Source organism: Pantherophis guttatus, chromosome 9, assembly GCF_059756535.1.
Source record: "Pantherophis guttatus breed Tessera chromosome 9, ASM5975653v1, whole genome shotgun sequence".
Lineage (NCBI taxonomy): Eukaryota > Metazoa > Chordata > Lepidosauria > Squamata > Colubridae > Pantherophis > Pantherophis guttatus.
This window is the reverse complement of record NC_142071.1, coordinates 11,082,151-11,096,480: the sequence shown is the minus strand read 5'-3', so window position 1 is coordinate 11,096,480 and position 14,330 is coordinate 11,082,151. Positions and strand designations below refer to the sequence as shown.

The following is a 14,330-nucleotide window of genomic DNA, read 5'->3' as shown; positions in this document are numbered from 1 at the left end:
TATTTACTGCTTTTAACTTTAAAGTGTATAAATACCAAAGATGCACATCAGCTACAACCATCTGCCTGCAGTAATAAGCTGCTTACAAGTGTCTGTCAAGCTCTCATCTAGAAATTCATTCTTCTGTCATCTAGACTTCATTCTCCATTATCCCCAACCAACATGGGCAAAATAAGCATTGTAGTCCAAGAGCACCAAGCTACTTTCTCCTGTTCTAGGCAACCCATAATTCAGATTAGCCCTTAGATATCTGCTTAAACAAGATCCAGCACAACCAGTGTTTTTGGATCCTGGGTTGGGAGAAACAATTCCTATTTTTAGAAGTGTTGCTCTTGCAGCCAATTATGTACTGTACAACTGTCTCATGCTTAGCCATGTGGTGGGTGACTGCATCAGTCACAAAACATTTTTTTCTAAAATGGGCTGTAGACATTAGGGGGAAAAGCAACCCATTGTGCAAAGCTCTTACTCAACAGTTTTATGGTATGTGAAGGGTCAGCAGGCTTCTGAATACAACAGTTTCTTAAACGGACAGGCCTATTCTTAGAATCTTTACTCTTACAGCCAAACTGCGGGGAGTTCCCCATGCTATGAACTGTAGAATTATCCCCATGGTGCTCGGGCTTGGCAATTTTCTCAGGAGTGGTCCCTGGCTTTCTCTGGAAGTCTCATTGCAATCCATGTCAGTGAAATTCCTATTTCTGCTCTCTTCCACCCCCTTTTAAAACCACTCTTATTTCAGACTCTTCCCTGACATTTTTTTTTTTTTTTTAAAGAAAGAAGCACAAAGGAAAGGTGAATGTCTATGGAGATTCTCAGTCATCCATGTCATGGTTGTCCCGAAGGTGCTTTTTCAAAAGGCAACTGGACTTTCTTGGTTTTTGGGGTTGTTGTTTTTAAAACTTTTTGCTTCTCATCCAACACGTTTCTTCAGTTCTGACTTCAGAACTTCTTGGATAAGAAGCCAAGCTCTTCAAGGAAACCCCAAGCCCGGTTGTCTTTTGAAAAAGCACCCTTGGGACAAAAGGAAAGAAGGGACCCTTGAAGGGGGTGAAAGTGGCGTCTACAACCCCCCCAACCCCACCCCCCTTTTTTAGTTTTTTAGTTGTTTAGCTTTTAATCTGTCAATGGGTTTTAATTGGAATTGTTTTAAAATTGGGCCAAAGTATATAATTCTTTTAATAATTTTAAATTTTGTATTGGTATGTGTTTTAGTTCTGGCTGTGCACTGCCCTGAGTCCACTAGGAGAAGGGCGGTATACAAATTGAATAAAATAAAATAAAATAAAATAAAATAAAATAAAAAAATAAAAAAAAATAATAAAATAAAATAAAAAATAAAATAAAATAAAATAAAATAATAAAATAAAATAAAATAAAATAAAATAAAATAAATAAAATAAAATAATAAAATAAAATAAAATAAAATAAAATAAAATAAAATAAAATAATAAAATAAAATAAAATAAAATAAAATAAAATAAAATAAAATAAAATAAAATAAAATACATACATACAACCTGGATGGAAGCCTAGGATTGGCTCTGGCCCCGCAAAGCGCTGTGTTCTGAAGACAAGCCTCCCTTCCCCAGCCTGCTCTACCCTCGCCAGGGGAGGGTGCCCAGAAACCTCCAAGGGGCGGAGCTTCGCCCAGCACAAATCCGCCTGGCGGGGAAACTGACCCGAGGCCCCGCCCCCTCCTTTCGGCCACGCCCTCTGGGCGGGCCCATTGCCCGGCGTTCGCCCGCCCACCCTCAACCGCCGCCGCGTCTGTCAGTAGCCGCGGCGGCCGTGGCGGTGAGGAGGCGGCGAGGCCTGCTGCTCGGGATCTCGCGACCCGGGTGAGGTGAGGAGGGGAAGAAGGCGCTTTTAACCGGGGCCGGGCAGCTAATCTGGCGCCGGAGAGAGGGAAAAAAAGGCTTGGGGGTGGGGGGGAGACGGTAGAAGAGGGAGCAATTATACCTTCTCCGGGTCGGCGCTTTCAGACGTTGAAGGGATGCGTGTTGGAAGGGATGCGGCTGGCCGGGGAAAGGACGGGGCAGCGACCTTGGAGGCTGGGATGGAGGTCCCGGGAGATGCTTGTCAGGGGCAAAATGCTGAGTAAAAGAGGTGGTGTGTGTGTGTGTATGTGTGTGTGTATATGTGTGTGTGTGTATATGTGTGTGTGTGTGTATGTGTGTGTGTATATGTGTGTGTGTGTGTATGTATGTGTGTGTGTGTGTATGTGTGTGTGTATATATATGTGTGTGTGTATGTATGTGTGTGTGTATGTGTGTGTGTATATATGTGTGTATGTGTGTGTGTGTGTGTGTGTGTGTGTGTGTGTGTGTGTGTATGTATGTATGTGTGTATGTGCTCTTCCCTGGGACCGTTCCACGGATTCCTTTGGGTTTTCCTTGCGGTTTCCTTCCTTTCTTGATGAATGCCTGTCAATGAATTGCCCAGGCATAAAGGAGATGCCTCTGGATTTACTCAGCGTTGTAATTGGCACATTTATCTCTTGCCCTTTGGGGGGGGGTGGAACTCAGGGGCGCCCACCTGGGGGGAGGACCCCACCCCTTTCATGGGTCCTGAGAGGTGGGCAGAGGACCAGAACCCAGGTCTTTTCTGAATCTGCCCAGGGTTGGATTTCCAAGGCTGGCTATCTAGAACGGGAGGAGATAAATGGGGATGGGAGCAGGGAGATCCCTGGAGAGAAGAGGCTGCCCAACTGCTGAAAAGTCATGGGTCATCCAGTAGGCAAAGGCTTGGTTGTAGGTGCGACCTCTGGAGAAGCTCCTCAGAAGCTGATGGATCACATGCAGGAGAAAAAGGAGCACTGTATTTAACAAAGATGAGCAACGAGATCTTGAATGGGGCTTTGGTACCATCAACAATGGCTGGGAGTGGGCACATGCCAACGTGACAGAAGGACGTTTCTTCCAGCTCCTTCTCCAGGCTGAATCCATCACATTGTGTGCTGCCACTGCGGAGCACAATGTCTTTGATGAAGCTGGGAGCAAGAATTGTAAATGTCCACATTTTCCATATTTATCCACATTTATCATTGGGCTGTTGCCAGCGAAAGCCTATCCTTGAATGGGACTGGGTAATTGGTGTTTCACTTATGCTGCAAACTCTAAATTTGTTGATTATATGAATGATCCACAAGGTTAGCATAGTGTGTGTAAATCACACCCTGATTTTTCATAAAGAACCGGAGTTTCGCAGATATTTGGGTACCATATTAATGCCGAAGGTCTCGCTGTAAATACTATAGCTTCTATAGCAGTGGTTCTCAACCTTCCTAATGCTGTGACCCTTTAATACAGTTCCTCATGTTGTGGTGACCCCCAACCATAAAATTATTCCTAAAACCATTGAAAATATGTGTTTTCCGATGGTCTTAGGCAACCCCTGTGAAAGGGTTGTTCGACCCCCAAAGGGGTCCCAACCCACAGGTTGAGAACCATTGCTCTATAGCAAAGTGATATGGGAGGGGTAGTTCAAACAATCTGGAGGACCCTGCAGAAATAACAATTGTTATTTAATTTAAGCATAATGTGTAGTGGCAAAAATAAAAATTGAATTAGTGAGACAGTTGCACAGTTAGAAATGTAACATTTCCAAAAATGAGATGCAATGAGTACTATCTCCACCCCTTTAAAAAAGAATACACATTTTGGGGATGGAAAAAAATGAAATCTGTCCACTCCTGAATTTTTAACAGCTTTACAGGGTTAGCTACTTTGTTACTTTATAAAGTATGTGATTTGTAATTGAGTTGCTTCCCAAAGTTTGTTATGTAAACTTTGAACTCTGAAAGTTTGAGTTATTTGTACATTGTGTTTTTTTTGTTACAAATGAAGTTATAAGTTTCTAAACTCTAAAGCATGTGGTATCTTTTAATTTTGTTTCTTCAGGAGAAGCAGGCAAAAAATTGAACAGAAAACAAGAAAATTAACACATCATTAATTTTCAGAAAAAGAGCAGACAGAAATTATGAAAGACACATTTTAGGTACATGAACCATTTTTAATCAGATCAGTGTTGCTTGAGTGCAAATATTGTGGTGCCAAAATTCAATTCAATCTATAGATGTTCACACACCCCTTTTGTATGGGCACTGGGGTAATTGTGGAGCCCTTAGTTGTTAAATTTTAAATTCCCTTGTTGAGGGAAATATATTAAGATTTATATTCCACATGTATGTGAAATATATAGAGTTGAGTATCAAAGTTATTTTTGATTGAATGGTTGCTAGGCATAAAGTGTTCTTCCATGTTCTTATAAAATACAATTTACATGCTGATCTTGTGCACATTTGAAAGTACAATCTAGTGAACTCAGGAGCATTTTTTGTGTGTGTAGGATTGCATTGTTAGCTTAGTTTCAACAAAGGTATGTGAATTAGACTCAGGAGTGCAACCAGTTGAGCTAAAATTACATTCGTTTGCTCATTCCAGCCTTGCTTGGTAATAAGGTTGCTATCTATATATTTGTAGATGGTTCCAGGGGCTTTTTAAAAAGTGAGTCATCTGCAGTTGCTATTGGTTCATTTGCAGCTTTTTAGTATTCTTTTTTTTTTCATTTTTGACAAAAAACACTGTTGTCCCTTTTCACAAAAAATAAATCATAAGTTTTTACTGAGTGAAATATGAATTAAGTTTTTAACATTATTTTCTTGGCTTGTTTGCTTCGTTTTCATGTTGTACCAGGCGGTACAATGTCCACAACAGAGCAACAATCAACAGAGGCCTCTCCATCTTCTAATTCAAATTCATCCACTTACTACGAAGCTGTAGAAGCAGAAGCAGCCAATAAATATGAACCTGTTTCTCCTCACTGGTTCCACTGCAGGACAGTAGATTCCAGAGAGAAATGGATTCCTTTCAGTGAACAAGATTCAGAGAAGTTGGAAACAGCTTATCAGTCTAGTAAGTAGAAATGTGATGCCCCAAAAAGAAGATCTAATTTTTATGCAGTTAATTCTGCATTTTAATTGTATTTGTTGCAGGGTGATGTGATTTAATTCTCACTTCCATTCTGTTGGGGGAAAATATCTAAAGCAAAAGCTTAGTACCCTCTACATCTTGTTGGTTTGTAGTTCTTTTCTGTTGAGAAACCCTTGTCTAAGCAGGAAGGAGTGGGGGGGTCAACCCTTCCCAAATTCCATGAATCTTTATGTGGTTGTTCCAGTAGTAGTTTTCACTTACCTTCGCTTCCGTTTCGGAACTGGGAGCGTGTGTGTGTGCACGCTCACTTCGCTCATGCCCGGTGCTTTTGCGCAGGCACAGAACCTTTTGCACATGCGCAGAGCGTCCATGATGACGTCTGGGCAGGTGGGCGGAGCCGGGGCGAACCAGTAGAAACCCACCACTGGGTTATTCCCAGGGGAAGCCAAGTAGTCTGTTGAGATTCTTGTAGTATAGTAGGACACAATAAAGTTGTTGATTTGGACCTTTTAAAAGTGGATCTGGTTGAACTTCAGCTTTACCCAGTGTAGCCAGTGATCACGAGTGATGGCAACTAAAGTCCATCAATAACTGGTAATTGTATCTTCTCTACCCTGTCCATGTCTTCCCTATAACACAAATGCATGAAAATAAATAAACCACAGTTACGAGATACAGATATTCTCAGGCTAGATCAGCCATCATTTAAACTGGAAATCTACAGTATATTGTATATAAAATTAGGGTTTCCAGGGCATAAGGAAAAGCTGAGATGAGTGGATTAATCCAACTATAGGCCACAACGGAGGGACAAGACAACTGCCGCTTGCCTTCTGATGTATTTTTTGTAAATATTATCCAGTGTATTTTCCTGGACATTTTCCCATCTAGGTAATGTGTCTTCTAAAAAATAATAATAATATGGTTGTCAACTATATGAATTTTGGCTTAGAGGTCCTCCACACGCCCACATCTTTGTGTTCAGTTTCAGCCTTTTCCTTTTAACAAAGCCCTATTGATAGTACGCAGCTAGTTTCATGATAACCCTTGTGTTCTGTAGGCAAGCATTGCAAGGAGCTGATTGTGCCGACCGAAGGGGGCCGGTATGATGTCCACTTAAAGAAGAGGGTGCGCTATTCTGTTTATTGGGAGGAAGCTGAATCGGAAGTAAGACGCTGTACTTGGTTTTATAAGGGCGATAAAGACAACAGATACATTCCATATCCTGAAAACTTCAGTGAACAGTTAGAGGTAACGTTGATTAAGAACATGAGTCATATTCTTGATTGCCTCACTTATTTCTGGCAAATTTTTCTGATTTCCACATTGTGACTAGACCTCTTATGTAATTTGGAAATATAAATATCAGTCAAGAAATTTCCATTAGACTCATAGTGCTATGTGGACTATTTCTCTCTGTGATACTTTCCCAGTTTAAATTCATCCTACCACATGTTCTCACTTTCCTGGAAAGAAAATATTTCTTCTACAGAACAAGCAATAAGAGCTGTCATATCTATTAATTTTGTTAAGTAGGGTAGCAATAGCAATCCCACTTAGACTTATATACCACTTCATAGTGCTTTACAACCCTCTAAGCAATTTACAGAATCAGCCTATTGCCCCCAACATCTGAGTCCTCCTTTTATCGACCTCAGAAGGATGGAAGCCTGAGTCAACTTTGAGCTGGGCAGGATCGAACTCCTGGCAGTGAGCAGAGTTAGCCTGCAATACCGCATTCTAACCACTGCACCACCAGGGCTTTCTAGTGAGTAAATAATTGGGCATCACTAAATCAACAAAAGCGCTACCTTGAACCAAATCAGGATCCCTCCAAGGACTGTTCTTTTAAATTCTAAAATATTTTACTAACTTTTTGGTTTTGGAGGCCACATTCATGAATCAGCTGTTTTGAATCTAATTTAGTCCTTGGTCATTCAGCTCTTTCTGATCCAAAGGAGACTGAGGGGGCCCTTTCCAGTTGAAATATTTGGACTGTATGAGAGCTGCCTCTTCAACAGTCCTCTCCATCCCCTTGGAGCAGTTGGATCCTCTTCCTTAGTTATTGGTAGCTTCCCTTCTCTTTGTTTCATGACCAAGTTGACTTGGTATCATCTGCAAATGCAATTTAAAAACAAAACAAAACCCAGTCTTGATTTTGCGAGATACCTTGCCCTTCTGCTTTGCTTTTAGAACGTAATGTATGTTGACCATCATGCTGCAAGGAACAATGTGTGGCTTACTTGATAGGCTTGATTACCTGAGGATGGCTCATATTCCAATTTCTTGCTGCATTATGTTCTTTGAGTCCCTTTTTCCTTACAAAGTACCTGTTTCATTCTGGATATTTGTTTGGAAGCGAGGACAAGTCTACCCAAATCCTTTGAGAGGGAAATGACATTTTAGGACACAATGAATTTCATTGTGGTGAATTTAGTTGAAAACTGTAGGTAACAGCAAGAGATACACATTTTTCTCTGCTAACTCTCACCTAGTTGTATATTATTCCTAGGCACTAATTTGTTTGTATTCTGGATGAACATCATTGTTTCAGAAATGCTTATATTACCTCCATTAGCTGAGTTTGAACAGAAACATTTGTTTGATTGTAGGCAGTAAATTTTGTAGTATGTTCCAGTTGGAAATTGAAAGCATGTAAATCTAACTAGTGGATTCTGATATCTAATGATATGAAGCTGAACCAAAAACCTTAAGTCTTATATTTTGGGACTCAAAATATAAATTGCTTTCAAAGTAATTAAAGTGGAATCAAGCCATTTGAAATAGTAATCCATGCAAACCAAAAAAGAAGTAATAATTTCTCTACAGAGAATTCTCATGATAGTGAAGAAGAATATCTTGTTATATCTAATCACACATATGGTGGAAAACATGCAGCAATATGTTCTCTTGGTTTTTTTTAACTGTAGCTATAGGTGAAACAAACACCAAACCTTATTAGAGAGCACAGAGGTGGAAAACAAGGCTTAGTTTCCTTTCCTTTCCTTTCCTTTCCTTTCCTTTCCTTTCCTTTCCTTTCCTTTCCTTTCCTTTCCTTTCCTTTCCTTTCCTTTCCTTTCCTTTCCATTCCATTCCATTCCATTTCCTTCTTTCCTTTCTTTTCCTTTCTTTTCCTTTCCTTCCCTTCCCTTCCCTTCTTATTCCCTCTGCAGACATCTTCTGTTTGACCTATGAATGTAGAGAGGATGATACTGACAGACATTTGCAACACTTTTGGCTTTATTTAGAGTAGTCAACTCTGAGTAAAATTTACATAGAATTAGATTTTTATAATGTAAAAGTAAAAAATATGTTGATTCTCAAAGTATTCTATTTTGGTTTCCTTTGAAGGACACTTATATGATTTGTGTGACCTTAGATGAATGGAAGAAAAAATTGGAATCTCCAAACAGAGAAGTAATCATATTACATAACCCAAAGGTATGGTAAAGTTGATGGTTTTCTCTTCCCAAGAAACATGTTGCTTGTTCTTAATAATATGAACTGCATTAAGGAAGTTCTGAGAGTTTCCGTAGTACAACACAAGTTTTTGTGTGCCCAAGGAATAGCTCTGGGGCGGGAAGGGAGAATTTTCCTGAGCATAGGCCAAGAAATATTTCATTTCCTTTAGGAAAAATCTCTTAATGGTCTGTGATGTTGCCCAAGGTCACAAGCTTTCCAGTTGCAGTTAACAAGTTTAGAAATGCATGTTAGAATTACATCTGGAGGTTTATAGAGGTGTTGTAAGAAAAGTAGAAGGAAAGAGTTGTATGTATACATCCCTGAGCTCTTGCATGAGGTCTTGTACATTCTACAATAAATTCAAATTAAATTAAAAAAACAAATTAAAATGTTTGATAAATTGGAATGAGATGATATCTTGCTCAGCATATGTACAGTATGTTTTCTTATATTTTCCTTATCCTGTATTAAGGATATTGAGCAGGGAGAGCAATTATATGTGGCATGTTAGGGGAGGGTAAATATGTTCCATTTTTAAAGGTTAACTTGGTTATCAGTGTCTTGCAAGATTCTAGGAAGAGTTGGCAACCTATGGTACTCAAATGTGCTGCCTGAGCTATATAGATAGTCCTCAACTTACAGCAGTTCATTTAGTGTGTTCAAAGTTGCAGAAGCACTGAAAAAAGTGAGTTATGACCATTTTTCACACTTATGACCATTGCAGGATCCCAGTGATTATGTGATCAAAATTCAGACACTTGGCAACTAGCACATATTTATGACGGTTGCTATTTCCTGGGGTAAACCCCTTTTGTGACCCTCTGACAAGCAAAGTCAGTGGGGGAATCCAGAGTCACATAGCAACCTTGTTACTTAACAACTGCAACAATTCACTTTCCAAGTGCGGCAAGAAACGTCATATCATGGGGCAAAGTTCACTTAACAACTGTCTCATTTAGCAACAGAAATTTTGGGCTGAATTGTGGTCGTAAGTTGAAGACTACTTGTACTCCTGACAGCTATAATTGCTCCCATCTCCAGGGACATGACCATTTGGGACGGATGCTAGGAAGTGTAGTTCAGCAATGTCTAGATTGCTATAAGTTGCCTGCTGTAACCTAGTAGGACAAGAGCAAGGAGGATTCTTTTTCTCCTAAGGATTCTCAGGTCAGCTGAGGTTGCTTTCTTTCCAAGAGCCAAGGTTGGTTTCTATTAAACTTTGAGCTTTTTTTTATTGTGACTCAATGACTGTGGAATGCTGTGGATCTCTCAAGTGGTTTCTTTTAATTGCTCTTTGGTCTCATTTTGGAGACCAGCAAAAATTTGTATTTTTAGCTCTGCCAGGCTTTGGGAAATGCCTGGGAGGCAGACGTTTGTTTACTGTTTACTGTTTTTAAATGGATTTAAGAAATATTTGAATAAATGTAGCTGTTTCATAACCTGAACACTCTCAATTGCCTCTCTGCAGTGCTACAAAAATTAAAGAACAGATTAGTTGCTCTGATTTGCTTTTCTTGTTTTCCTTCAAGTTAATGGTACATTACCAACCAGTAGCAGTTACAGACGACTGGGGTGTGAGTCCTGCAGAACAAGGCCGGCCAAGGACTGTGAAGAGAGGAGTGGACAACATATCTGTTGAAATCCCTCATGGTGGATAATTATTTTCATCTTTGTTTGGAACACACTTTAATTGTTTAATATGCTTTTGCTCAAGGAGTGCTCAGGGATTAGTTCTTAACACAAATTAGAAACATGACACAAACATTAAGAAAGTATTACGTATTTTTAGAAAATTATTCTGAGCAAGATTTTTAAAAGTAAAGAGAAGAGAACAGAAGAAAGGAACAGGAACAGCAGAATCTGTATAACTGTTTATTTGTAGACTGTCTTATGTCAAAGTATATTTATACATGTAGTATGGCTGTTTTACTATTACCCTTCTCATCTTTATATTACTTTCTCTTCTTGGTGTCATTATTATGACTATTATTAGAAGGGGAACTCATCAGATTTGCAAATGACACTAAATTGGCAGGAATAGCCAACACCCCCGAAGGCAAGTTCAAGATCCAAAAAGATCTTGACAGACTTGAACAATGGGCCCTATCCAACAAGATGAAATTTAATGTGGAAAAAAGCAAGGTTTTACACCTGGGCAGGAAAAACCAAAGGTACAAGTACAGATTAGGCAAAACCTTGCTCAAAAACAGTAACTGTGGGAGGGACCTTGGAGTCCTAGTGGATGATCACTTAAACATGAGCCAGCAGTATGTGGCAGCAGCCAAAAAAGCTAATACAATCCTTGGTTGTATAAACAGAGGAATAGAATCAAAATTACGTGAAGTATTAGTACTGCTTTATAAAGCCTTGGTAAGACCACGTCTGGAATACTGCATCTGTCAGGTTTCGGTGTTATCTCAAATAAACTGCATCCAGTTTTGGTCACCACATTACAAAAAAGATGTTGAGACTTTGGAAAAAGTGCAAAGAAGAGCAATTAAGATGATCAAAGGTCTGGAGACTAAAACATTTGAAGAACAGTTGCAGGATTTGGGTTTGGCTAGTCTAGAGAAAAGAAAGACTAGGGGGGGATATGATAGCAGTATTCCAGTATTTGAGAGGCTGCCACAAAGAAGAGCAGGGCAATTTATTTTCCAAAGCACCAGAGGGTAGGATAAGCAACAATGGATGGAGAGAAGCAACCTGGAATTAAGGAGAAACTCCCTAACAGTGAGAAGAATTAACCAGTGGAATAGCTTGCCTTCAGAAGTTGTGGATGCTTCATCACTGGAGGTTTTTAAGACAGTCACTTGTCTGAAATGGTATAGGGTCTCCTGCTTGAGCAGGGGGCTGGACTAGAAGGCCTTTAAGGTCCCTTCCAGCTTTATTGTAATTGATTGATTTTTCTGTTGTTTTGCATGTACTGTACACTGAGAGATTCTGCACTGGAAACAAATTCCTTGTGTGTAATCACACTTGGCCAAATGAAGCTGTGCTGTCCCATTTCGTTCCATTCTGTTCCATCCCCATCCTCATTTCTATTCCATTCCATTCTAAAAATAATATCAACTGGAATAAGCTTGAATATTATCAAATGTTTAATCTAGTTCCAGCATTTTTAATTTGCAAATAACCAAGACACTCCAGATATAATAAGATTTGGTATCTTTTTGGAAGCAGCACCCTGAGTAGATTCTTGATTGTTTGTTTCAGGGGAACCAACACAAATTGATCATTTAGTTTTTGTTGTTCATGGAATTGGACCAGCTTGTGATATTCGATTCCGGAGTATCGTTCAATGTGGTAAGTGCAAAAAAGAAAAGTTGCTGGTTCTGCATCCCCAAAAGGAATTGGGGTTTGTTGAATTGACAGATATTATCATGACCATTAACCATATAAAGCAAGGTTTTTCCAAATTTGTCCTCCTGTACAAGTGGATGCTATGTGGTTTGCAGACCTGAGCTACTAATACAGATGAACCTCAACTTAATACCACAAATGGGATCAGGATTTCTGTTGCTAAGCAACATGGTTGTTAAGGGAGTTGTACTCAATTTTGCTATTTTTGGGGCATGGTTTTTAAACAAATCACTGCAGTTAAGTAAATCAGTCATTAAACAAATCCAGTCCATCCGTCGCCCCAATTTTGCTCATTGGAAGCCAACTAGGAAGGTGAATGGCAACCAGGGTCTCTATGGCTTCTTTGATGCTTGCCATGGTAGGCACGGCCTGGCAAGGGGCTTGTAGGTTCGGAGTGGTCCTCTGGGCCGCTGGAGTGCTGAACTGACTGGCTGGCGTTGTAGGCCTGGACCGTGGAGCTGGGGTAGGCCTGGCTCGTGGTTCTGGCAAAGTGCCCAGGGGAGCCTCCATCTTGGGGGAAGTTGGCTCCACAGAAGGAAACTGGCGGCCATTTTGTTTGGCGGGAAACTGTGTGAGGGGAGAATCTCTCTGGTGGCAGGTGCCATCTTGGAGAGATCAGGGTAAATCACATTACCTTGGCATAAATATATGCCAGTTGTCAAGCATCTGAATTTTGATCACATGACAATGGGGATGCTGCAATGCTCATAAGTGTGAGGGCTTTTCCTAAGCCATTTTTTCCCGTGGTGTTATAACTTTGAACAATCACCAAATTAAGTTAAGGACCACCTGTACATACCCACTAATTTATACCAATGCTTTTTAGTTGCTTTTATTCCACAATAATTATAGGTTTAGCATTGTTATTATCATTATAATCAACTTGGTAAGAGACTTTGATGTTGAGAAATCATTTATTTCTAGCTACTGTTGCAATTACCAGGAGATGAGCCAGATTCCGAAGAAAGATATGCCCAAACGATAATGGTTGCTTCATATTAGGGAGCCCTCAATTACATGGGATTCTTTTGTTGAGAATTATTTGGGAATTAATTTTACAACACCTTTAAAACACATTTTACTATGACATAAAGATTGTGTTTCTGTTGACTGTGATCCATGAAAGCTTATGACTCAAGATTTGCGAAAATATAAATTACATTGTGTTAAGACAAGCATCAATAAATCTTGATTGGTATTGTAGGAGGTGGGACTTAAGCAATGACATCCTTTGCAATCCAGGTTCTCCAAAGTAATGTTTACATAATGCTGTTATCATTTTAATTTTTAAATGAAGAAGCAGTTGAAGTGGTTGCTTGGACATTTCCCTTTTTCACAATGAATCTAGCATCTTAAGGTTAATGAATTTCAAGTCCATCTTGTCCTATTGCATAAAATGGTCCCACTGCATAGATTGCATAAAATGGATTGCATACGTACAGTTTGGAGGGGCAAGTACATTAGTGAAGTAACCTTGTTATAGAAACTGCCTGTACAGTAACATGCCAATGAGGAGGCTTCTAGGAGGGACTTCTTACAAATCTTCTGAGAAAATGTATGTGTGGAAATGCTAAAATTCCAGAATCATAACTGGAGAGAAGAACAAGAATCAGGCAATTGCTGCTACTGCTAGGACTAATGACTTCTCTTTTTAATAAATATGAGTTACAAACTGCTTACAGAGCCAGTTTGATGTAGTGGTTTTCAGGAACCAGATAGGAATTGTTGAATACTAGTCCCGCCTTAGGCACAAGCCAGCCAGTTCTTATCTGTCAGCCTAAGAAGCAGACAAGAGCAAACTATTTCCAAAAAAAAAGTGTTGCTAAGAAAACTTCATAGGCATCTCTATGGGGTAACCAGGAGCCAAAATTGATTTGAAGGCACCATTTTTACAAACACTTTAGGACTACAGTAGATGACATGTAGGGAAGCCTTGTCTCTGCATTTATTGTGTTTGTTCCCCCTAAAAATAAATTGGAACAGTCTGGTGTAAAAACCAGGAGAATTTGACTTCTAGTCCCCCCCCCTTAAGCAGGAAAGCTAGCTGGGTGACTGGGCCAATCACTCTGTGTCAACCCAACATACCTTTCTTGGTTGTTGTTGTGCCTTGAGTTACTTGTAATGAGGCATGCTAATAAACAGTGCTGAGAAAGAGGAATTGATCCCTTCTTCCTGTTCTAGTTTCCCATTTGAGTCTACTTCTGGTCTTGCCAGGAAATTGAATTTTCCTTCCCCATTGTTAAGTGTGCAGTAATAGCTACCTTGATTCCAAATAGTGTCGTCTGCTTCTTCTTCAGTCAACGACTTCCGCAGCGTTTCCTTGAATATGCTCTCAACCCATTTCAAGAAAGCTCAGGAACAACAACAGATTGGTCGAGTTGAATTTATTCCAGTGAACTGGCACAGTACTTTACACACGGGAGTAGATGTGTAAGTGCATTTTGCAATGCTTCTGTATAGGTTGAAGATAGTCTGAGATCTACAAAGATATTTTTCATTTCATAAAATGCTACAATTGTAACTGGCAAGAGCAGGCAATAAAAATAGATTCTTTGCATTTTAGACTTTTGGGGA

General features: G+C 39.7%; 1 protein-coding gene across 4 annotated transcripts in view; it reads left to right on the top strand.

Moving 5' to 3' along the window:
• Positions 1 to 1,692: 1,692 nt before the first annotated feature.
• Positions 1,693 to 14,330, top strand: part of DDHD2 (DDHD domain containing 2) — a 29,327-nt gene continuing 16,689 nt past the window's right edge. Inside the window, exons 1-8 of one of the 4 annotated variants that reach the window (XM_060693507.2) lie at positions 1,693 to 1,841; positions 3,903 to 3,999; positions 4,698 to 4,916; positions 5,995 to 6,185; positions 8,286 to 8,375; positions 9,926 to 10,046; positions 11,610 to 11,699; positions 14,054 to 14,186. In XM_060693507.2, coding sequence (XP_060549490.1) covers positions 4,706 to 4,916; positions 5,995 to 6,185; positions 8,286 to 8,375; positions 9,926 to 10,046; positions 11,610 to 11,699; positions 14,054 to 14,186 — 836 coding nt within the window. In that variant the 5' untranslated portion in view covers positions 1,693 to 1,841; positions 3,903 to 3,999; positions 4,698 to 4,705. Of the gene's footprint in view, positions 1,847 to 3,902; positions 4,000 to 4,697; positions 4,917 to 5,994; positions 6,186 to 8,285; positions 8,376 to 9,925; positions 10,047 to 11,609; positions 11,700 to 14,053; positions 14,187 to 14,330 lie in introns of all 4 variants that reach the window. The other 3 variants (XM_034436857.3, XM_034436858.3, XM_034436859.3) reach the window with 3 other exon arrangements.